This window comes from Scyliorhinus canicula, chromosome 4, assembly GCF_902713615.1.
Source record: "Scyliorhinus canicula chromosome 4, sScyCan1.1, whole genome shotgun sequence".
In the NCBI taxonomy this organism is placed as follows: Eukaryota; Metazoa; Chordata; class Chondrichthyes; order Carcharhiniformes; family Scyliorhinidae; genus Scyliorhinus; species Scyliorhinus canicula.
This window is the reverse complement of record NC_052149.1, coordinates 121,494,410-121,518,069: the sequence shown is the minus strand read 5'-3', so window position 1 is coordinate 121,518,069 and position 23,660 is coordinate 121,494,410. Positions and strand designations below refer to the sequence as shown.

At 48.2% G+C, this 23,660-nt stretch overlaps 1 protein-coding gene across 1 annotated transcript in view; it reads right to left on the bottom strand.

Annotated features, from left to right (window-relative positions):
* Positions 1–22,162, bottom strand: part of LOC119964235 (LIM homeobox transcription factor 1-alpha-like) — a 42,991-nt gene extending 20,829 nt beyond the window's left edge. Inside the window, 4 exon segments of the mRNA XM_038793518.1 lie at positions 17,597–17,644; positions 17,647–17,680; positions 17,682–17,832; positions 22,005–22,162. Coding sequence (XP_038649446.1) covers positions 17,597–17,644; positions 17,647–17,680; positions 17,682–17,832; positions 22,005–22,162 — 391 coding nt within the window.
* Positions 22,163–23,660: the final 1,498 nt, after the last annotated feature.

Sequence of the window (23,660 nt, the reverse complement as noted above, 5' to 3'; positions counted from 1 at the left end):
TCCCAATGACTTCAGTTTTGTTAGGGTTCCTTAACATTACAGTCTACCTTGATGTCAAGGGCAGTAACCTCAACTCTAGAGTTTGTCTCTTTTATCCATGTTGGAACTGAGGCAGGATGAGGTCAGGAGCTGAGTGACCCTGGCAGAACTCAAGCATGAGTGAACAAGTTATTGCAAAGCACGTCCTGTTAGACAACACTGCTGATGATCCATTCCATCACTTGACTGATGACTAAGAGCTGACTGATAGGGCCGTAATTGGCCAGGTTAGATTTGTCCTGTTTTTTGTGGACAAGCCATACCTGGGCAATTTTTTACATTGCTGGATAAATGCCAGTGTTGTAGTTGTCCTGAAACAACGTGGCTAGGGGCACAGCAAGTGCTGGAGCATGAGTCTTCAGTGCTATTGCCGAAATATTGTAAGGGTCCATAGTCTTTGAGTATCCAGTGCCTTCAGCCATTTCATGAAGTGAATCAAATTGGCTGAAGTCTGACATCTGTGATGCTGGTCGGTGGGCCCCGGTCGCGGGCTTGGCCAGTGTGTGGGCACCCCCGGGGTCCGATCGGCCCGCAACCTCCCCCCCCAGGACCCCGGGGGCCCGCTTGTGCCGCTAATCCCGCCGCCACCAGAGGTGGTTGGAACCACGGCGGCGGGAGAGGCCTGTCAGCAGCGGGACTGCGACCCATCGCGGGCTGGAGAATCGCCGCAGGGGGCTCGCCGATCGGCGCGGCGTGATTCCCGCCCCCGCCAATTCCCGGGTGGCGGAGAATTCCGGCCACCGCGGGGGCAGGATTTTCGCCGGTCCCGGGCGATTCTCCGACCCTGCGGGGGGTCGGAGAATTTTGCCCCAGATCTTGAAAGAGAAGAGCTGAAATCCCTGTTACGCACTGATGGTTGGTTGGGTTGCTAAGAACTTCACGGGATCTCTCTGGAGTGTGTCTACCATTTAATGTTCAGTTTGTGGTGTGCTTGAACACAGTTTGCCTATTAATTCAAGTTTACCCCATGTTAATTCTGGATGTGATATAAGATCAAAGTATTTATCACTTGCTTTGTTGACTCTTGTACAGTAAAATGTATTCTGTTAAACCATGAAATCTTGTGGCTTATTCGCTTTGTAAATACCTGGGATTTCAGGCTTTATCTACTTTAAACAAACTGTTACTGCTCCATAACTGGATTGCACCAAAATTTGTGACTTTGGTCCAGGATCATAACATGTGATACCACCCAGGAATGCCTATGACTGGGAAAAGTGTTGTTACGTGGGGGAGAAATGGGTGAGGAATATGTAGCTGCTTTCAGAGCTGTGCTACAGAAACAACTTATTTATATACCTTTTCATGGATACTGGCACCTGCAGTAGGATAAGAAAGAGCTATATCATTGGGATGGGCCACACCTGAACCAGAATAGTACCTAACAAAAAGTATTGACAAGGTTACGGATAGAATTACAGTGAGACCTGCGATTGGAATCCATTTAAACAGCATAAGTCTAAAAGTTCACATTGGTGGTAGGGTTATTTTAAGGTGAATGGCAAAAGAACCAAAGACAACATGAAGTAAAGCCTTTTTACACAGCGAGTGGTTAGGATCAGAAATGTGCTGCCAGAGAGTGTGGTGGAGACAGAATCAGTCGTGGCTTTCAAATTTGTGAAAATACTGAGGCAAAGTAATCTTTGCTATTCATATTTTTATCTTTTGAGGTCATCTTGTAATTTCCCTTTGGCTCAATTCCCATTGTGATTTTTATTTCGACATACTTTGTACATAGAATGCATTCCTATTAATTTTGTTAAATTATTTTTTAATTCAATTTTGGAGTTTCTCTTTGCTTTCCTAATTCCTTTTGTGTACTTCTTTTCTCATCACTTCATATTCCTCGCAGCCTCTTTGTTGGTTACGGTCTATACTTTATGGTGATTGCTGTTGTTTCAATGCTCCCCTTTGCTGACCTCTCTTACTGCTTTAGTTAATTTCCATTACTAGGTCCAGCAGTGATTCTTCTCTGTCCAGGTTTTTGGCGTAAGGAAAGAGTCCAGTACACATTGTAAAAGGCCCATTCCTTCTGTCCCTTTCCTTAAGACATGTAGCTACTGGACCAAATGTTTCTGACTCTTCCTGTCAGTTTATGGGGAGATAGTTAAAACCTTTCATTCCATGGGCGGAATGTTACCATTCGGTCATGGGGGGGGGGGGTGTGGGGGAGGGGGGGGGGGGGGGTTGGAAAATGCAATAAGCCATTCAAACGCCCATTGACTTCGATTGGACCAGAAAATCCCTCCAACAGGAGGGACTGTACAATTTCGCCCCATGACTTTTGCTTAGTCCATTGATTTGCCCATGTCTTTCTTCTTCCACCTCCTTTATGTTATTCGCTTGTCAATTCACACAAGTAATCCGTAATTTTATCTCAATTCATATGGATCCTGTTTTTATCTCTATCTGTGTGAATTGTGTCCGCTATCATTGTCCCTTAGCGCAGGATTTTCCAGTCAATGGACCTTTCGAATGGCCTGTGAAATTGCCCATCCTGCCTGTGACTGAGACTCCTTAGTGTTATCCCGAATTAGTGCAGCTACTTTGTCATTCCATCCCTCTTGCTTTCTCCTCCCTCTCCCCCCCCCATCTTCTAAATATTGCCAGTCCTGTCCTTTACATAGATATGATTCAGTTCTTCCTACTGATTCTTTACTAAAGACTCATATCTGCAGTACCTGGTTATTTGGGTACATTATGCATACTAGAACATAGAACTGTACAGCACAGTACAGGCCCTTCGGCCCACAATGTTGTGCCGAACTAGTCTGAAACTAAAATCAATCAACCTACTCCCAATCATTCTAGTGCACTCCATATGAAAATGAAAAAAATGAAAATGAAGTGACTGTGAAAAGCCCCTAGTCGCCACATTCCGGCACCTATTCGGGGAGGCTGGTACGAGAATTGAACCGTGCTGCTGGCCTGCCTTGGTCTGCTTTAAAAGCCAGCTATTTAGCCCAGTGTGCTAAAATAAACGCTTGAAAGTTCCTAAAGTGTCCAACTCCACTACCATAGCTGGGAGTGCGTTCCACGCACCAACCACTCTCTGAGTAAAGAACCTACCTCTGACATCTCGCCTATATCTTCCACCATGAACCTTATAGTTATGCCCCCTTGTAACAGCTGCATCCACCCGAGGAAAAAGTCGCTGAACGTCCACTCTATCTATCCCTCTCGTATCTTATACACCTCAATAAGTCACTTCTCATCCTCCTTCGCTCCAATGATAGTGAGGTAACTTTAAATGTTTTTTTTACTGATGACTCATATCACTTTGTTTAATCAATCTTTTTATACTTCTATTACTGTGCTCTTTCCAGGACTGTTTATGTTACCACTATTCCTTCCTTTGATCTAATATTTGCTCTCATTTCATGTTTCCTTTATGATGTGGAGATGCCGGCGTTGGACTGGGGTGAGCACAGTAAGAAGTCTTACACACCAGGTTAAAGTCCAACAGGTTTGTTTGGAATCACTCGCTTCCGGGGCACTGCTCCTTTCCTCACCTATTAGGTAAGTTAGGTAAACCGATGAGGGAAAAAGGATATGTTGATTAAATCACTTGGAGAGTGGTGGGGGGGGGGGGGGGGGGGGGGGGGGGGGTGAAGAGGCTTCTGTGGAGCATTACTGGCAGCAATAACAGTTGACCAAATGGTCAGTTTCTGTGCTGTTTATATTCTATATTGGGAACGTACCTTTCCCAACCTCAGGAATTCATAGAATCATAGAATTTCTTTACATGTACTGTTACGTTCATTTTTATTGTTGTTTAAATTTCTGGGAGGGTTCTTTTGATCTCTCAATCATCACCCTCACCTGTAAAGGATGGAGGAATCCCCACCTGTTCAAAGAACCTTTTAGGAATTTCTCCCAAAATTACAGCAGGAGACATGTGAGAGAGTGGGCAAACACATGGAAGATGCAGTACAACATGACTAACATGTCACTTTGGTGTGAAAACAGAAGGAAGAGTATTATTTAAATGGTGATATTTTGGGAAGTGTGGATGTACAAAGGGATCTGGGTCCTTGTCCACCAGTCAATGGAATTGGAGAGGCAGGTGCAGCAACCAGTTAGGAAGGGAAAAGGTAGGTTGGCCTTCATTGCAAAAGGATTTGAGTCCAGAAGTAGGGATGTCTTACTACAATTATGCAGGGGCTTGGTGAGACCACACATGGAGTATTGAGTGCAGGTTTGGTCCCCTGCCTCAGAAAGGATATATTTGCCGCAGAGAGAGTGCAGCAGAGGTTCACTAGGCTGATACCAAGCTTGGCGGGACTGTCCTCTGAAGAGAGATTGGTTTGACTCGGCCTGTATTCACTGGAATATAGCACGATGAGAGGAGACCTGATTTAAACATACAAAATTCAACAGTGCAACATGATGCATGCAAAAAACTGAATGTTATTACACTTTGTTTGATAGTCATTTTGAAATGTTTGTAATGCTCCCTCAGATATTTTAGGAATAAAGTATAGTTTTGGCAAAAAGAAAATCAAGCTAACACTGCAGAAGTACTGAGGGGGTGCAGCACCATTGGACATTACCATCACTGAGAAGAGGTGCTAAACCAAAGGCTGTTTGAGTGGATATAAAAGATCCAGTGGAACTACTTTGAAGAAGAGCAGGAAAGTTATCCCTCGTGTCCTGGCCAATATTTATCCCTCAATTAACATCACAAAAACAGAAATTACGCATCATCATATTTCAGTTTGTGGGGGTTTGCTGTGCATAAATTGGCTGCAATGTTTCTTACATTCCTGCAAAAGCACTTCAATGACTGTAAAACACTTTAAGATATCCAGTGGTCACAGAACGTGCTGTATAAATGAAAGTCTGCCTTTGCTTCAGTGTTAGCCTGAATAACGGACACTTGGGGGAGGTACTGGAGGACGCCTGGTACCTGCACAACCCCGACCCAACCGAGGAGTCACCAGCTTTAGGAGATTGTTGCGAGGGTGGGAGGGAGAATAAGTGAACACTTCATGTCAATTTAGCACACTTTTGAATGAAAACCGGTCATCCATATCAATCCCAAGCGGTGACAAAACCACATCGGTGTAGGGGGCAATTTGGTTTTTATTTTTTGCAACAGAAGTGAATACGCAGAGAGAGGTCAGACAGGCTGGGGCAGCTTAGCAAACTTCACTGAATCAACGGCAGAGGAGGAGGTGGGGAAGAGGGTTTAAGAATAAAATGAAATGAAAACCGCTTATTGCCACAAGTCGGCTTCAAATGAAGTGACTGTGAAAAACCCCTAGTCATACCACATTCCGGCGCCTGTTCGGGGAGGCTGGTACGGGAATTGAACCGTGCTGCTGGCTTGCCTTGGTCTGCTTTAAAAGCCAGCTCTTTAGCCCTGTGCTAAAGAAGTTTCATTTCCAAAGACGGTAAACACAGAGTTCAGATTACCCCTCGTGTGTGACAGGCCTTGCATTTAGCTAAACAGGGGACCAGCTGTGCGTAATAAACATTTATTCTACCGATACAAGGAACGCAAACATTAATTAAGTTGTCTGTGGAAGCCCCTCATTCTATAACACTGAGGGGAAGTGAAGCCATTGCTATGCTTGCCTACTTAGTCAATCCTTTATGAAAAAAAGGGCCACGGCTAAGTATAAGAAGCCATTGACTAACTCTCACCTCCCACCCATCAAAATTATAAAGACTTTGGTTCACAGACATCACTAGAGAGAGAGGGAGCATTAGTGATCTTTAATTAGAAATTGTACTCCTCCTGGAAGGCCTTTGTTTACCCAGGATTGTCTCTTCATAAGGGTGAAAGCAATGATTAAATCTTAGACTGCCAGGATTAGAGGCAGCATATGGGCCTCCAGAGACTACCTCTCATCTCTTATATTCTCATAAAAATAGGGCTTTGAGGTCCACTCTCTTGCACTTTGAAACCACGCTTTGATATTTGCTGAGTTTGAAGCAGAAAGAGACAGGGCTGGGGGCGGAGGGAGAGAATTAAACAAAAACTGTGGGTCTTAATTATGCTTTTAGCAGAGAGGTGTGTAAAGCCTTCAGTTCAGCTGTGAAGCACATGGTGTCAAGTACCACTATGTGCTGGATGCTTACAGGCTCAAGATTGCCTTCTGGTCCACGCTCCCCACTGGAATAAATGTCCACAATTTTCCTGACACCAATCAAGCTATTCATTTGAACAGCATCATGCGAACCTCCAGCACAGAACGAATGTCACTGTGGCTCAAGGCATGGCAACTCCTGTCTATGAGGTAGAAGACAATGGACGGCACTTTCCGCCTCCCCTCCCACCCTCTGTGTGTGTTTTTCCCATGGTGCAGGTGGCTTGTTATTGGCTGCTGGCGGGATCTTCCAGTTCACGCCAAGGTCTACGACATCTGTGTGGTTCGCACGACCTGCGACAGGGAACCTGCCGCAGGGAGTGCTTATGGCGGAGCCGGGAGATCCTGGCTAGAAAGCAGGGCTGGAAAGACCCGGGTCCTTGGCACTGTGAGGCAGCAGGGCTGATCACTGTGCCACCCGGGGACACATTTTTACTTAACGACTGTTTAGGATCTGGGAATGCGCTGCCTGAGATGCGGTGGACGCTGGTTCAATTGAGGATTTCAAAAAAATTGGAGCCTAATCTAAAGAAGAATGGGGGACTTCCGGTGACTGGCGGGGGGGGGGGGGGGGGGGGGGGGGGGGAGGTAGCCGCACGTTGGAGGGCTTCCCATTCGGGAACAGCATTGTCGGGGTTAACGCCCGGTCCTAGGGGCAGCGAAGGCAGTAAAAGTCGGGAGAAAGCACCAGTAAAGGGAAAATGTCCGAGGATCAGTAAAAAAACGGCTGTGAAAAAAGCAGCTGAAATTACGTCGGGGGAGTGGACAGGTCACCGCCGGGGTCGGTAAGGAAAATGGAGGCCAGAGCACCAGGGGAGACCACATTGCTTACGGCTGAAGGAATAACTAAGGTGTTGGCCGTGGAATTCGAAAGGCAGTTCACAAAACACATGGAGGCAATGAGGAAGGAGATGGGGCGGTTTGAAAGTGCTGGTGGAGGGAGGTGATTGCCCGGTGAGGGTGGGCGTATTGAAAGCAGTGGCGGACGTATGGAAAGCAAGGCGAGGCGTGAGGGAAGTGGAAGAGATATTGTTACAGCACAGCGATCAACTTACCTCGATGGGGAGGGAGATGCGGAAGGTGCTGGAGATAAACGAGGGTATGCGAGCCAAAATGTACGACTTGGAAAACAGATCCAGGTGACAGAATCTGAGGATTGTGGGTCTTCTGAAGGAGTGGAAGGCCCGAGGCCGACTGAGTATTTTGCCACGATGTTGGCGAAGCTATGGGGGGAGGGTGATGATCCCTCCCGATATGAACTGTATCGGGCTCATCGGTCCTTGAGGCCTGTACCAAAGGAGAGTGAGCCGCCAAGAGTAGTGACTCTGTGTTTTCATAGGTACAGTGTGAAGGAGAAGGTCCTGTGCTTGGGCCAAGCAGAAGCAGGTGGTTGCAGTGGGCTGGAGCTGGTATACGTGTTGTAATGAACTCCAATTGGCTTTATTGGTTGGCCAATTGGAGCATGAGCTCCCTCAATGATAGCTCATTGAGGGGGCCCATATAATCATCTGTGTAGGCTTTGTGAGCCAGTCTTGAGTTGACTGGACTGCTAGCAGCACTGTTGTAGATGCTCCTGTAATATCGTTATTGTAAATAAATATTGGTGTGGTGACGGAACTCCCTGCCTCCGTGGATTACTACACGTGTATACCAGGATTACGGTGGAGTTGGAAGGAGGTGGGCTGCCTTCAACTGGGTGAAGAAGGCGCTGTACATCAGTAAGTGTGGCATAGTATACCCAGCTAATTGAGGGTGGACCTACAAATCCAAGGACTTTTATTTCGGGACGGGGGAAGCAGCGGAGGAGTTTGTGCGAAGGCAGAAGGACTGTGGCTGAATGAGAAGGGGTCATGTACTGATGTAGCCTCATGTATACTGTATTTTTTGCACTGCGGTGGCTGTACTGTGCTAAATGGCCGACGTAGATACTTGGACAAAGGAAGAGAGGGGACTTTGACTTGCAATGAGGGATCTTTGGAGCTTGGGTGTGTATGCAGGGTTTGTGTGCTAAAGGGATTTCTTGGTTTTCCTGGGGCCGGGCAAGGGGGAAAGAGACCGGTCGTGGGCCTCCATGCTTGCCAGCCAGTGAACGGGAGTGAGGTGGGGAAGGGGCTGCGGCCATCGGAGCCTGGCAGAACAGGGTCGAGGGGTTCTAGCGGGTGGAAAGATGGGGGGAAGGAACGGAGGTTAGGGGGGGAGGACTTTTGTAAGAGGAAGTGGAGGGGAGAAGCTGGGTGGGGGGGTGGGGGGTGGGGGGGGCTTGCAATGCATGGGTGTCAACTACGGTACTCTTTCAGGGATTGGATGGCACCTGAATGTAAGGGGAGGGGGGGTGGGACGGGACTCTATAGGTTAATGGTGACCATAGGCGATTCCTAATCCCGTTCTCTTTATTTCTCCCTTGTTTTGTCCCACCATGGAGGGGTTTGTTCTAGTGATGTTTCTATTGTCAGGTGGGGCATTGCTTGGGGGTGGGTGGGGAGGATGGGATCGTGTGGTGATAAGGAAATTGACTTTGTATTTGTTACTGTTTACTGCTTGTGGGGTGGGGTGTAATTCTGGAGAAAAGTGAAAATGGAGAATAAAATATTTTTTCAAAACAAAATTATCTAAAGAATAATAATATGCAGTGGAATGGGGATAAGGTAGGGGAGTGGGACTAGGTATGTTGCTCTTGTACAGAACCATCACAGATATGGTGGGCTGATTGATCGCCTTCTATTTATAGCCATCTTATTAGTCTATGGCTTAATGATTACAATAGTGGCTAAACACAGTAGCAGCAGCGTATACCTTCTACAAGATGCACTGCAGCAACTCACCAAGACTCTTTCGGACTGCACATTCCAAACCTGCAAACTCTACCACCTAGAAGGATAAGGGCAGCAGATTCATGGGAACACCATCACCTGAAAGTTCCCTTCCAAGCCACACACCAGAAATGGTATCTGTGTACACACTTCCTGTCCATCACCTCACACTTCCTGTGTCACAGGTAACAGGCACATTCAGCCCATCCAATTAACACTACAATCTTTGACAAAAAAGAAAAACAAAGGTAAGTTAGGCAGGTGGAAATGAACAAAGAAACGTCCCCAAAATATTTATTTTGGGGCAAGAGTCAGGATGGCTGTTGGCAAGGGCTTAAAGAATAGACAATGGGAAGGGTGGGGTGGGGTGATTGTGGGACGGTAGTGGAATCAAGCTCTCACCTCTGTTGGTTTCCTTAGCCTTTGATTAGGCTCAGGAGTTCCCAAGAACAATTAGTCATAACTGATTTCCAAGCAGGTACAGTAATTAGATTGCCAGTCTTAAGGGGCACAGTAGGGGTGGGATTCTCCGATAATGGGGCGAAGGGTTGACGGCATCATAAACGCTGGAGCGTTTACAACGGTGTCATTGGACACTAGGTGCAGCAATCCTGCACGCACAAGGGGCCAGCCGGCACTGGAGTGCTTACACAGCTCCAGCTGCCGATACGTGCCCCAGTACGGCCGGCGTGGTCCGCGAATGTGCGCCACAGCCAGAACGGGTCCGGCATGCGCATGGGTACTGACTCCATACGGCCCCCACGCAACATGGCTGAGCCCTACATGGGCCCGGCACGGAGGAACATAGCCCCCCCCCCCCCCCCCCCTCCGGAATAGCCCGCCGGCCGATCAGTAGCCTTCGATCGCGGGGCCTGGCCATCGTGGAGCCCCCCCCCCCCTCCGGAGGCGGATTCCCCCCTCCCCCCACCAGGATGGCCCCCCACAGCCAGAACTCTGAGGTCCCGCCGGGTCGGGCCACATGTGAACGGTGCCACCGGGACTCAGCCAAACTCAGCGGGCATTAGGCGTCGGGCATGGAGAATCGCCCCAAGGGGGTCCGCAATCAGCTTGCCCCCGACTGGCACCGAGGCGACCTCGGAGGCGCCACTGGTGCTGAGTTCCCGGTCGTCGGAGAATCGCCGCCCAGCGTCAACGGGATTTGTCTCCCCACTGGCAAATACTGCGACCTGGCCTGGGATCGGAGAATCCCACCCTAGGGGTAGGAACAGGTGCCGCCTAGCAATCTGAATAATGAATTCCACGCATGGTAAGCAGCTGCTGTCCTTTATAAATAGGACAATCCCGGAGTTACAACAAAAAACTATGTCTGGGCACAATCCTGAGCTGTCCGACCCTAGGAAGACTCTGGTTGCCAAGTCGAATCGGCTATGTAGGGCAGCATGGTGGTTAGTACTGCTGAATCACAACGCCAGGGATCTGGGTTTCACCCCCGGTCTTGGGTGACTGTCTGTGTGGAGTTCGAACTTCTCCTTGTGGGTTTCCTCCAAAGATGTGGTCCAGGGCCATGCAGGTTAGGTGGGGGTTGTGGAGGTTAGGTGGGGTTTGTGGAGTTACAAGGATAGTGCGGGCGGAGTGGGCCTAGGTAGGGTGCTCTTTCAGATGGGTGGGTTGCAAATTCCAATGGGCCGAATGGCCTCCTTCTGCACTGTAGGAATTCTATGGTTCTATTACTGGAGGTTTCACCATATGACCTCCCACCTCTAACGGACCTGTATAGTCAAACAACTGTGCCCCTCACACCCCGCATTAACTAATCGACAAACCTATATGAAATCTCCTATGATTTTTCCCAGGGCCTTGCAGTACGTCCTGGCCATTTAAGTATCCGAAGGTTCATCACTGGAGAACTGTATCATCAAGATTGCACACCGATTCAGGTAGGAAATTACAGGAAAGGCGGCCAAAAGCTGATCAAAAGGTAGTTTTAAGGAGGAGGGAGAGAAGAGAGCTTTGGGAGAGGAATTACAGAGTTTAAGGCCTATAGGCAGCTAAAGGCACAGTGGCCGGTGAATCGAGTGATTAAAATCGGGAGGCCAAAATTAGAGGAGCACAGAGGATTTGGAGGTTATAGGTCCAGAGGAGGTTTGTGGAATAGATCAGTCGGGACCATGGTGGGATTCGAAAACAAGGACGAAAATTTTAAAATCGAAGCGCTGACACTGCAAAGAGGGAAAGTTAGAGGGGGGCTGACTCTACCGAACCTACAAAACTACCACTGGGCAGCAATGGCTGAAAAAGTGAGGGGATGGGTACAAGAACCCGACACAGATTGGGTACAAATGGAGGAGGCATCCTGTGAAGGAACAACCCTGCAGGCCCTGGCCACAGCAGCACTCCCATCCTCCTCAACAAGGTACACAAAGAGACCTGTGGTAGCGGCCACGCTGAGAAACGTGGACCCAGTTGAGATAGCACTTCGGGATAACCAAAATATCCCCCAAGGCCCCCATCTGTGGCAATCACAGATTCCCCTCCAGCCATGCTAGATACCACCTTCAAAGGATGGAGGTGGGACGGGGACACACTGACGGTCAGGGACTTCTACGTAGGGCACAGACTGGCGACATTGGACGAACTGACAGGGAAGTGGAAACTAGTAAAGGACAGGAATTGAGACACCTCCAATGGGGTACCCCTGGGGCCACAGAAAGCACACTACTAGAGGACCTGATAGGCACAAGCAGCGAGAAGGGGGGGCTATGTGGGGTAATATACAGACAGCTACTGGACAGAGCCTGAACACCAGTGGACGGGACCAGACAAAATGGGGAGGACGAACTGGGGACAGAGGTAGGGTGGGGGCTCTCTGGAGCGAAGCACTGAGCAGGGTGAACCTCCACCTCCTCCTGCACAAGGCTTCAGCCTAATGCAGCTCCAGTGGTGCACAGAGCGCACCTGACCAGAACCCGAATGAGCCGGAGGTGCAGGACAAATGTGAGTGGTGCCAAAGGGGCCTGGCCAAACACACCCACATGTTTTGGGCTTGCCCCAAGCTTGCTGGGTTCTGGACAGCCTTCCCCGAGGCAATGTCCAAGGCTGTGGGGGTGAGGGTGAAACCATGCCCAATAGTGGCAATCTTCGGGTATCGGTGCAGCCAGAGTTACACATGCGGAAGGAGGCTAACGGCCTTGCTTTCACTTCCCTAATCGCACGCCGGAGAAGTCCTGCTCGGCTGGTGATTGGCAGCACCGCCCACAGCTGCAGACTGGCTCTCGAATTTCTCACCTGGGAGAAGATTAAGTACGCCATCCGAGGGGTCAGAGGAAGGCTTCCTGGATACTTGGGGCAGTTCGTCGGCCTGTTCCAAAACCTGTTCGGGGATGTGTTTGAGGGGGGGGGGGGGGGGGGGGGGGGGTGGTGAAGGATAAAGCAATTAGCGCGGGCAAGAAAAATGTAATGTATTTAAGTAACAACTGTTTATAAATGTGAGAAAAGCCAATAACAATATTTTCAAAACAAAAAAAATCGAAGTGCTGCTTCACCGGAGGCAATATAGATGAGTGAGCTCAGGTGTGATAGGGGAACGTGACATGGTGCAAGATAAGGAGCAGGGGAGAGCAGAGGGGTGCACAAGGTGGGAGAATGGGCAGTAGTGATCAGCAATAAGGCTTCATCAGACCAAGCTGGCACTCTCCTGGACTGGGGTGCATTCTGTAGGAAAGCACCCGCTCCCTCGTAAATCATTATGTCAAGGAATGATCTCTTCAAAAGGCACCACGAAACTTAAAATAATGCCAATTCTCTTCAATCATCGCCGAGGTACCCTTCCTGTACATTCCTGCCAACGATTATGATTCCTCTGTTTGATGCATTCAATTGTTATCAGTGATTATTCCAGAAAGAGACGAGGCTTGTCCTCTGTCAAAGAGAGACAGATGTGCCAGGAAAATGGGAATTTCCAGCGCTCCGAGGCACTAACCTGCCAGCAGCGTTATTTTAAAACATCCAAATAGTTGGATCAATGCCTACCTTCAAGTACTTGCAGCACTTGCAAGACGAAAAGACAACATATCTATATGGAGCTTTTCACAATCGCAGGACGTTCCAAAGTGCTTTTTATAATAATAATAATCTTTATTATTGTCACAAGTAGGCTGACATTAACACTGCAATGAAGTTACTGTGAAAAGCCCTAGTTGCCCACACTCCGGCATCTGTTTCGGGTACACAGAGGGAGAATTCAGAATGTTCAATTCATCTAACAAGCATGTCTTTCTCGACTTGTGGAGGAAACAGGAGCTCCCGGAGGAAACCCCACACAGACATGGGGAGAACGTGCTGACAATGCAAAGACAGTGACCCAAGCCGGGAATCGGACCTGGGACCCTGGCGCTGTGAAGAAACAGTGCTACCCAAGTGCATTACTGCCAATGAAGTACTTAAGTAATGGCGCTGTTGATAATGTAGAAATGCAGCAGCCATTTACGCACACCAGCTCCCATAAACATAATGATCAGAAAATCCATCATGCTGTTGGTGGGGGAATGAAAATTGAGCAAGGCATATGGACAGAACTGTACTGTTCTTCTCGAAAGAATGTCCACCTGAGAGGGCAGACTGGGCCTCAGTTTAATGTCTTATCTGAACCCAGCAACCACCAGCAATGCAGCACTCCCTCAGTATTACACTGGAGTATCAGTCTCGATTGTTTGCTCAAGTTTGTAGAGTGGGGCTACCCACAACCCTTTGATTCAGAGATGAGGTGCTACTTCACTGAGACAGGCTATTGGAAACTGCATCCATCTACTGCATTCACAGTAGATACCTAGCTCAGTGTGGCAGTGACCATACTCGGTAAGATTTAAAGCAGGTTACAGCGAAGGCCAGAAATGGACGGTAAATAAGGGTCGGGATTCTCCGGTATCCGGCGGGATGGGCCGTACCAGCGCCGAGGAGTGCGTGAGCCACACTGCCATCGGGCCGCCCAGAAGGTGTGGAATCCTCCGCACCTTCAGGGGCTAGGCCAAAGCCGGCAGGGTTGGCACCATGCCAACCGCCGCCGAAGGGCCTCCGCCGACCGGCGTGAGTTGGCGCATACGCGGGAGCACCGGCATGTGCTGGCGTCAACCCAGCGTATGTGGCAGGGGGGTTCTTCTCTGCGCCAAACATGGCGGACCGTTACCCCGGCCGGCTCGGAGGGAAAGAGTGCCCCCACGGCACAGGCCCGCCTGCGGATCGGTGGGCCCCGATCACGGGCCAGGCCACTGTGGGGGCCCCCCTGGGGCTAGATCCCCCACGCTCCCCTGAGGACTCCGCAGGCTGCCCGCAGAGCCAGGTCCCACCGGTAAGGACCTGGTCTAATTTACGCCGGTGGGACGGGCCGAAAACGGGCGGCCAGTCGGCCCATCGCGGGTTGGAGAATCGCCGGGGGGGGCCGCTGCCAACGGCCCCCGACCTGCGCGATTCTCGCCCTCGCCGAAGAACCGGCGCCGGAGAATCCAGAAGCCATCGCCAGGGCGGCGGGGCGGGCTTCACCCTCCCCCCCCCCCCGGTGATTCGCCGGACCGGCATGGGGTGGGAGAATCCCACCCAAGGTTTCCGAACGGGCCGATGGCCGATTTTATTAAGACAAGACAGGATCTGGCCAAAGTGGGCTGGGAGAAGCTACTTGCAGGAAGATCCACATCAGGCACGGTAGCATTGTGGATAGCACAATTGCTTACAGTTCCAGGGTCCCAGGTTCGATTCCGGCTTGGTCACTGTCTGTGCGGAGTCTGCACATCCTCCCTGTGTCTGTGTGGGTTTCCTCCGGGTACTCCGGTTTCCTCCCACAGTCCAAGATGTGCAGGTTAGGTGCATTGGCCATGATAAATTGCCCTTAGTGTCCAAAATTGCCCTAGTGTTGGGTGGGGTTACTGGGTTATGGGGATAGGGTGGAGGTGTTGACCTTGGGTAGGGTGCTCTTTCCAGGGCCGGTGCGGACTCGATGGGACGAATGGCCTCTTCGCTCTGAAATCTATGATCAGAGCACCAGGAGTCACTCAAAAAGGAAATAGAGAGAAAACAAAGCCAACATGATCCTACAAAGGGAGTGATCAAAAAGCTACAGAGAACCTGAATGTCAAGGGATTATAAAGGATTAGATAAGGAAAAAAAGGATGGCCTTATGACAAACACAGAGGGCTGAAATCAATGAATGCCTGTCGAGGAGTATTGAAAGTGCAGGGGGTACTTAAAAAAAGAAATCAGGAGAGCGAAGAGGGGTGTGTGAAAAAAAAAACCGGCAGGCAAAATAAAGGAAAATCCCAAGGTGTTTCATAAGTATATGATGGGCAAGATGGCAACTAGGGAAAGAGTAAGGCCCATTAGGGACCAAAGTGGCACCTGTGTATGGAGCCGAAAGATATAGGTGAGGTATAAATTAGTATTTTGCATCCGGTTTCACTCTGGATGAGGATAATGCAGGTATAGAAAGCAGGGAGGACTGTGATATAATTGAACAGATTCGCATTGAAATTAAAGTGTTAGCAGTTCTACCGGACTTAAAAGTGGGTAAATCCCCAGGCGAAGTGAGATTATCCTAGGCTGTGGTGTGCGAAAGGAAGGAAAATTACAGGGGCTCTGGCACTATTTTTCAAATCCTCCCTGGCACATTAGAGATGCCAGAAGCCTGGAGGACAGCTGATATGGTACCATTATTGAAGAAGGGAAGTAGGGAAAAAACAGGTAACTACAGACCAGTGAGCCTAATATCAGTGGTAAGGAAATTAATTTCCACTTGGAGAGGCAAGGCTTAATCAAGGTTAGCCAGGATGGCTTTGTCAGGAGGAGATCATATCTAAAACATCTGATTGAAATTTTCAAGGAGGCGACCAGGTGTAAAGGGGAGGGCAGTGCAGTTGATGTCGTCTACATGGACTTCCATAAGGCTTTTGACAAGGTCCCGCATGGGAGACTGACCAAGAAGCTAAGAGCCCATGGAATCCAGGGCAATTTGGCAAATTGGATCCACAATTGGCTTAGTGGCAGGAGGCAGAGGTTGATGATTGAAGATTGTTTTTGTAACTGGAAGCCTGTTGTCAATGGTGTACTGCAGGAATCGGTGCTGGGTCTCTTGTAGTTTGCAGTGTATATTAATAATCTAGATGAGAATGCGGGTATTCTGAGCAGCAAGTTCGCAGAAGACACAAAAATTGATTGTGTAGTAAATAACGAGCAGGCAAGCCTTAGATTACAGCGCAATATAAAAGGTGCTGGGCAGATGGGCAGAAAAGTGGCAAGTGGAATTTAACTCGGAATTGCGTGAGGCAATGCATTTTGGAGGACTAACAAGACAAAGGAATAGACAATGGACAGTATGATGCTAGGAAGGACAGAGGACCAGAGGGACCTTTGGGTGGATGTCCAAAGATCCCAAGGCAGCAGGATAGCTAAAAATGGTGGTTAAGGCGGCTTCTAGGATAGTAACCTTTATTAGCCGCGACATAAGAGCAGGGAGATTATGATTGAGCTGTATAAAATGCTAGTTAGGCCACAGCTAGAGTACTATGTGGCAGTTCTGGTCGCCACACCGTAGGAAGGATGTGATTGCACTCGAGAAGGCTCTAGAGGAGATTCACCAGGATGTGCCTGGTGCATTTCAGTTTTGAGAGAGGCTGGTTAGGCTGGAGTTGCTTTCCTTAGCGCAGAGAAAGGCGAGTGGGTCCTCATTGAGGTGTGCAAAATTGTGAGGATATAGACAGGAAGAAACCTTTCCATTTAGTAGAGGGATCAATAATCAGGGGCCATAGATTTAAGATAAGGAGGTTTAGAAGAGATTGAGGAAAAGCTTCTTCTCACGCAGAGGGTAGTGGAATCTGAACTCACTGTCTGAAAGGCTGGTAGAGGGTGGGAACTCACACACATTTAAGAAGCATTAGATGAACACTTGTAATGCCATAGCATACAAGGATACGGACCAAGTGCTGGAAAATGGGATTCGAAAAGATAAGTGCTTGATGGCTGCAGAGTTCCTTTCTGTGCTGTAAAATTCTCTGAATCGAGTAATAATCGCTTATTGTCACACGTAGGCTTCAATGAAGTTACTGTGAAAAGCCCCTAGTCTCCACATTCCGGCACCTGTTCGGGGACGCTGGTACGGGAATTGAACCGTGCTGCTGCCTTGTTCTGCATTACAAGCCAGCTGTTTAGCCCACTGTGCTAAACCGCCCCAATCTATAAAAGCACATTTCATTCAGAGCAACTTCCAGCAGGATAGTTTAAATATGTCTAAATGTATCCACAGCTTTGCGCCAGTAGCCATGTTATGAAACTGGGCCTAGTCTGGAGTCAATGTTTTCAGTGCCTTCTTGAACTGCTGCAGAATTTGAGGTGTAGGTACACTGTTCGGGAAGGAGTTCCACGATTTTGCACCACAACAGCGAAGGAAGGGCGATATATTCCAAGTCGGGATAGTAAGTGACTTGGAGGGGAACCTCCAAGGGGAACATCCAAGTACATAATTCTTTTCGCACAGAATGATACCATTGTTTCTTTCCTGACTCTATTCAAAAGAGTTATCTAAATGGACCCTCTGCCACCTCCATTCTGCCTCCTCACACACAGACCCCCCCACTCCTACCCTTTGCCATTCTGTCAAAAAAGGAGTTGATCGTGATTCAGGCGCGTAGTCGATTGTGGGGTTTTGGTTACCTGAGTCAGAGGCGGCCGGACTGACCAGGCTCAGTAGCTCCCGCTCTTCTCATAGTCACTCTTGCAGAGCAGCTGACCCTCTTGTCAGCACAAATTCATCCCCTTTCTGGAGCTGCCGCTCACAGCACACGCAGCAGCAGAAGCAGGGCAGGTGGTAGACGCTCTTCTGCGCCCGCATGACAAACTCCGTGGGGGCGATGACCTCCATGCAGCCACTGCACTTGGCTGCGAAAAGCCTGTGGACACAAAAATAAAGAGCCCATTGAGTGCTGGGGCCATTTTGCATAGATGCAGTCAGTCACATTGCCACATATTCTGCCTTTCAGTTTTTTTCTGGTTTTATCTCCTCTTTTCTTTTTAAGGTCTTCCCTCACTCCACCTCCCAGGTCCTGACTTCCTCTCACCTCTTCACATCAGATTGTGGGGGTATACCAGACCTGCCATGAAGGCCACAGCATCATTGATCCCTACAGAGCAGAAGGAGGCCATTCGGAGACAACAGAGAACAATCAGAAACCATGCAACTGAAGGCCCTGGTTCGAGCCTGTGCCTTAGGGAAAAGAAGCGGGGAGAAATTGGGCAGAGGGCAATTAATTATGAACACAGATGGAGAATGAAAGTTGCCCAGCTAAGTCCTATGTATCATTCTGTGGTCCCAATGATTTGGGACCAGGGATGCCACCCATCGGCCAGAGCTGCAGTTTATCTTTGTTAACCTTGGAACCAGGATTGCCAATCTTAACCTTTTTGTCATCCCTCAGCAGATGAGGGAGAGTCCACAACAATGCAACTTGTCAGATAGGGTTTACAATCAACCTGACGAATAGGCTCTCCTTGTTCTACACAGGATCCTGAATTGTGTGCCCGGTTTGAAAATCTAACCAATAACACAAGAGAAAACATTGGGAATTCAGGAAAAAGGGTTCAAGCTTGGTTTTAACTTCTTTGCCATAGTTTAAAATTGTTCCATTCCCTTTCTAATTAAAGAGACAGACAGCAGCTTTTGATTTTAAGTTAAAAGAAGTTTCTTTCATAACTGAGTCATTGATGTCAAATTGTCACACGTAGATCAATATTTTTCAATACTTAATTATTATTTTGCTGCTGATTGCATAGGCAGCATGAATTTTATTCAGTGTCTCACTTACAGACTGTATTATTCATATTTTATTGTCTCGTCTTTTTAATCAAACATATGAGATAGTCACATAAGCAATAGTAAATATCTCCAACATCAATAGTGTACAGAAAGCAAGCATTTGTCACAATATAGTTCATGTGTATCTCAGTCAGCTCACAGTGTGCATTGGGTAACAGGAATCATTCACTCCCATCTGATATTGTACAGTCCAGCGTCTGTGTACAAGCACAGTACACAAACTACTTACTCCTGACTGATACTGTATGGTTTGTGTGGGTCTCAGTGTCAGCTCCTGTACATTTACAAGACACACTGGGTAAAGGTAACGATTCACTCTATAAACGTTGAGCAGCAGAACAACCTGAACTCTTATCTCATGGTGCCCTGGGAATACAGTGCACCTCTCATACCATCCAGTGGAGTTTTGTGTGTTTAGTGCGTGCCATTCGGTGCTGCTCCAGGTTTCTAGCTCCTGAAAAAAGGTCCCCCCCCCCCCCCCCCCCCCGCTGTGCTGAATGTCAGTCTGATTTAAATGAGAGAAGACAGAAGGAGAAAATGAAGCCTCAGATAGTCCCGCTCGCCAACATGTGTTATTAGCAGCATCACCATGGAGACGGCAAACCCAGTTGAATAAAAAGAAAATATGCTTGTGCAGACCTACGCCCCCCCCCGCTTTAATCTGTTTAATCGACCCTTGCTAATCTGTTTAAGAAGCTGCTGCATAATCTGCAGCATTGTTAAATAAGCAAGTGTGGAATTTTTACCACAACTTAAAGCTTAGCAACAGAGTGGGGGAAGGGGACATGACAATATTTAAACATCTAATTAATGAAACATGGCTAGCAATCAATCATCTCAAATCACTAGGATGGGATTACACGGAGCCAGTTTTTGATATTTGAAAACTAAAAAAGGGAAAGGGTGGCGGCTGGTGTTGGAGCAGAGAGGGTGGGAAGGGAATTAGATGGGAGCCGGGAGACTACTTGACCAAGTATTGCTTATTTAAGTGTCAAATAGTTCGGGATTACAGCTGATGCTGAGCTTCCTTCACACTCCCACAGTGTGAGGTAAAACAGCCAAGGTCTCATGGTGCTAAAGTTCAGCCCCGTCTCCCGATGTGACCCCTGCTGGGTCATCATGGGGCAGCTCAGATATGATGGCACGAGAGAAACGGGTACCAATCACGATTGCCACCTTTCCAACCTCACTTCCCATGATACTAAGGAGAACTCCACTTTCCTGAGTGTTCAGTCAGCACTTGCATCGGCAAGTGTGAGATTACACAATGCACAGTCCCATAGTCACTGAATCACCGACAGAACTGAAAGGAGGCCATTCAGCCCATCCACAGACCGGTTCTGTGCAAGAACTACTCAATGAATGCCGCACATTGCTCACAGCCTTGCAAATCTTATCCTTTGCAAGTATTTATCCAAGTCCATTTGAAGGTTATTGAACCTACCACCTTTTCAGGCAGTGCATTCCAGATTATAACAACGGTATCATGGCTGGTAGTGATCGTGGGTTTGGAAAGTGCTATCGAGGGAACCTTGGTGAGTTGCTGCAGTGCATCTTGCAGATGGTACTGTACATCGGTGGTAGAGGGAGTAAATGTTTATGGACGGAGTGCCAATCAAGCTTCTTTGTCCTGGATGTTGTTGAGTGTTGTTGGAACTGCATTCATCCAGGTAAGTGGAGAATATTCTATCATACTTCTGGCTTGAGCTTTATAGATGGTGAACAGGCTCTGGGGAATCAGGAGATGAGTTACTCTCCCCAGAGTTCCCAGCCTCTGACATGCTCTTGCAACCACACTATTTATATGATTAGTCCAGTTCAATTTCTGACCATTGGTAACCCCCAGAATGATGATGACCATGGGAGGTTAATTGATGGTAATGACACGAATGTGGAGGGTAATGGTTAGACATGGTCATTGTCTGGCACTTGTGTGGCACTAATGTTAATTTCCCAAGCTGGAATATTGTCCACGTCTTGTTGCGTTTGAACAAGGATTGCTTCAGTATCTGAGGAGTGCAAAACGTGCTGATTGTGCAATCACCAGCGAACTTCACCAGTTCTGATCTTATGATGGAGGGAAGGTCAATGATGAAGTAGCTGAAGAACTCTTGCTGCAATGTCCTGGGACTGAGATGATTGATCTCCAACAAACATAACCATTTTCCTTTGTGCTTGGCATGACTCCAACTAGTGGACAGTTTATCACTCAATTCCCATTGACCTCTTTTTTTGGGGGGCTCCTTGATACCTTAACTCAAATGCTACCTTGATGTCAAGGGCAGTCACTCTCACCTCACCTCTTGCTTTCAGCTCTTCTGTCTATGTTTGGGCCAAGGCTGTACTGAAGTCAGGATATAAGTGGCCCTGATGGAACCCAAACTGACCATCAGTGAGAAGATTATTTTAAGTGCCACTTGATATCACTGTTGATACCTCTTCCATCAACATGCTTATGATCAAGAGAGGGACGAGTTGGATTTGTCCTGCTTTTGATGTACGGGACATACCTGGGCAATTTACCACTTTGCCGGATAAGTGATATGTTGTCGCTGCATTGGAACAGTTTGGCTAGGGGTAAGGCAAGTTCTGGAGCACAGATCTTCAGTACTATTGCCAAAATATTGTTTGGGCCCATAGCCTTTGCAGCGTCCAGTGCCTTCAGTGGTACTTTCTCTCATGTCCCATCAATCGAGTTGGCTGAAGACTGACATCCGTGATGCTGCCAACCTCGGAGGAGGCGAAGATGGGTCATCAGCTCGGTACATCTGGCTGAAGATTGTTGCAAATGCTTCAGCCTGGTCTTTTGCGCTGATATCCCGGGCTCCCCAGTCATTGAGGTTGGAGATTTATGGAGCCTCCCCATCCAGTTAGTTGCAGAATTGTCCACCACCATTCAAGGATGGCTGTGGCAGGGCTGCAGAGCTTATATCTGATCCATTGGATTTGTCTATCACTTGCTGCTTCCACTGTTTGCGTGAAAGGAGTCCTGTGCTATAGATTCACCAGGTTGACACCTCAGTTTGCGGTATGTCTGGTGCTGCTCCTGGCATGCCCTCCTGCACTCTTCATTGAACCAAAGTTGATCTCCTAGCTTGGTGGTAATGGTAGACAGGGGGATATGCAAGGACATGAGGTTACAGATTGTGGTTGCATACAATTCTGCTGCTGCCCCACAGCACCTCATGGATTCTCACTTCTCTATCCTATTGAACACGGTGGTCTGTCCTGCCAGGGGGCAGAACATACCCAGGATTGTTGATGGTGATGTCTATTATGTACAATTTGGTGAGTATGACTATGTCAGGTTGTTTCTTGACTAGCCTGTGGGACAGCTCTATCAGTTTCGGCACAAGCCCCCAGATGTTAGTAAGGAGGATCGACAGGGTTGAGTTTTCTATTGTCATTTTCACTGCCTGGGTCAGTACCTTGTGGCTTGTTTAGTTTCATTTCTTTTTGACGTAGTAGCAGTTTTTGATATAACCTAGTGGCTTACTCGGCCATTTCAGAGAGCAGTTAAGAATTGAGTATTGTTATGGGTCTGGAGCCATATGTAGGTCAGACTGGGTAAGGACGACAGATTTCCTTCCCTAAAGGATATTAGTGAGCCAGATGGGATTTTCTTTTTTAGAATTTACAGTGCAGAAGGAGGCCATTCGGCCCATCGGGTCTGCACGGGCTCTTGGAAAGAGCACCCTACCCAAGCCCACACCTCCACCCTATCCCCATAATCCAGTAACCCCATCCAACACTAAGGGCAATTTTGGACACTAAGGACAATTTATCATGGCCAATCCACCTAATCTGCACATCTTTGGACTGTGGGAGGAAACCGGAGCACCCAGAGGAAACCCACGCACACACGGGGAGAACGTGCAAACTCCGCACAGACAGGGATCCAAGCCGGGAATCGAACCTGGGACCCTGGAGCTGTGAAGCAATTGTGCTAATCACTATGCTACCGTGCTGCCCGTGACAATCAAAATGATTTCCCATTCACCATTACTCAGCCCTACTTTAAAATGCTGGATATATGGAGTTATAATTTACCAGCATTAACCAATGACATTCTCTCGATGCTACCACCTGCCAGTGTTCAGCGAGAAACAAGGTGGAAGAAGTTAAGAGAGGAAATTGCAGAGCTTTGGGTCCATATGGTTGAAGACATGGCTATCCATTGGAGAAAAGTGGGCAGCAGGTAGGGGTCCAGATTTTGAGTAATTTTAGTGGATTGTAGGGCTGGAGGAGGTTGGGGAAATCTATTATCATCCCCATTCAGGTATATTTTGGCAATATTTTTACACCTGGTGCTTTGAATCTTCAAATATTTCTCCAACCTCTGTAACAATAAGCATTACAGATATGTAATGGGGGGGGGGGGGGGGGGGCAGCAAATGCTGATGAAAGAATAATAAAATTTTGTAATGCAGGAAACACGGGAATTTGCACAAAGCAAAGTCCCACTGACAACAATGTGATATTGACCAGATCATCTGTTTTTGTAATGCTGATTAAGGGATAAATATTGGCCTTCAAAGAGGGCTGCCTGTCAATCCTCTATGGTCTTGCATGTTTTAGAAGTTGAAGGCAGAGGCAGTCTTAGAGCAAAGGCTTATCCCCAAACTGTTATGCCTCCCCTTTGTGTAGTTCCCTGGGCACCAAAAGCACCCCTCACCTCATCACCAAAGAGGATAGCCTCCCTGATCCTCTTTGAAATATTGCCTTGAACTCTTTTCTATCTACCAGAACAGGCAAATTTAATGTCTCATTTGAAAGGCAGCACCTAAGAGAGTACAGCACTCAGTTAGTCCTGCACTGAGTGTCAGCCTTGATCTTTGTGCGCACGATCTGGTGTGGGGCAGGCTTACGTTCTGGTGTGCTTACGTTCTAGTGTGGGACCGGCAA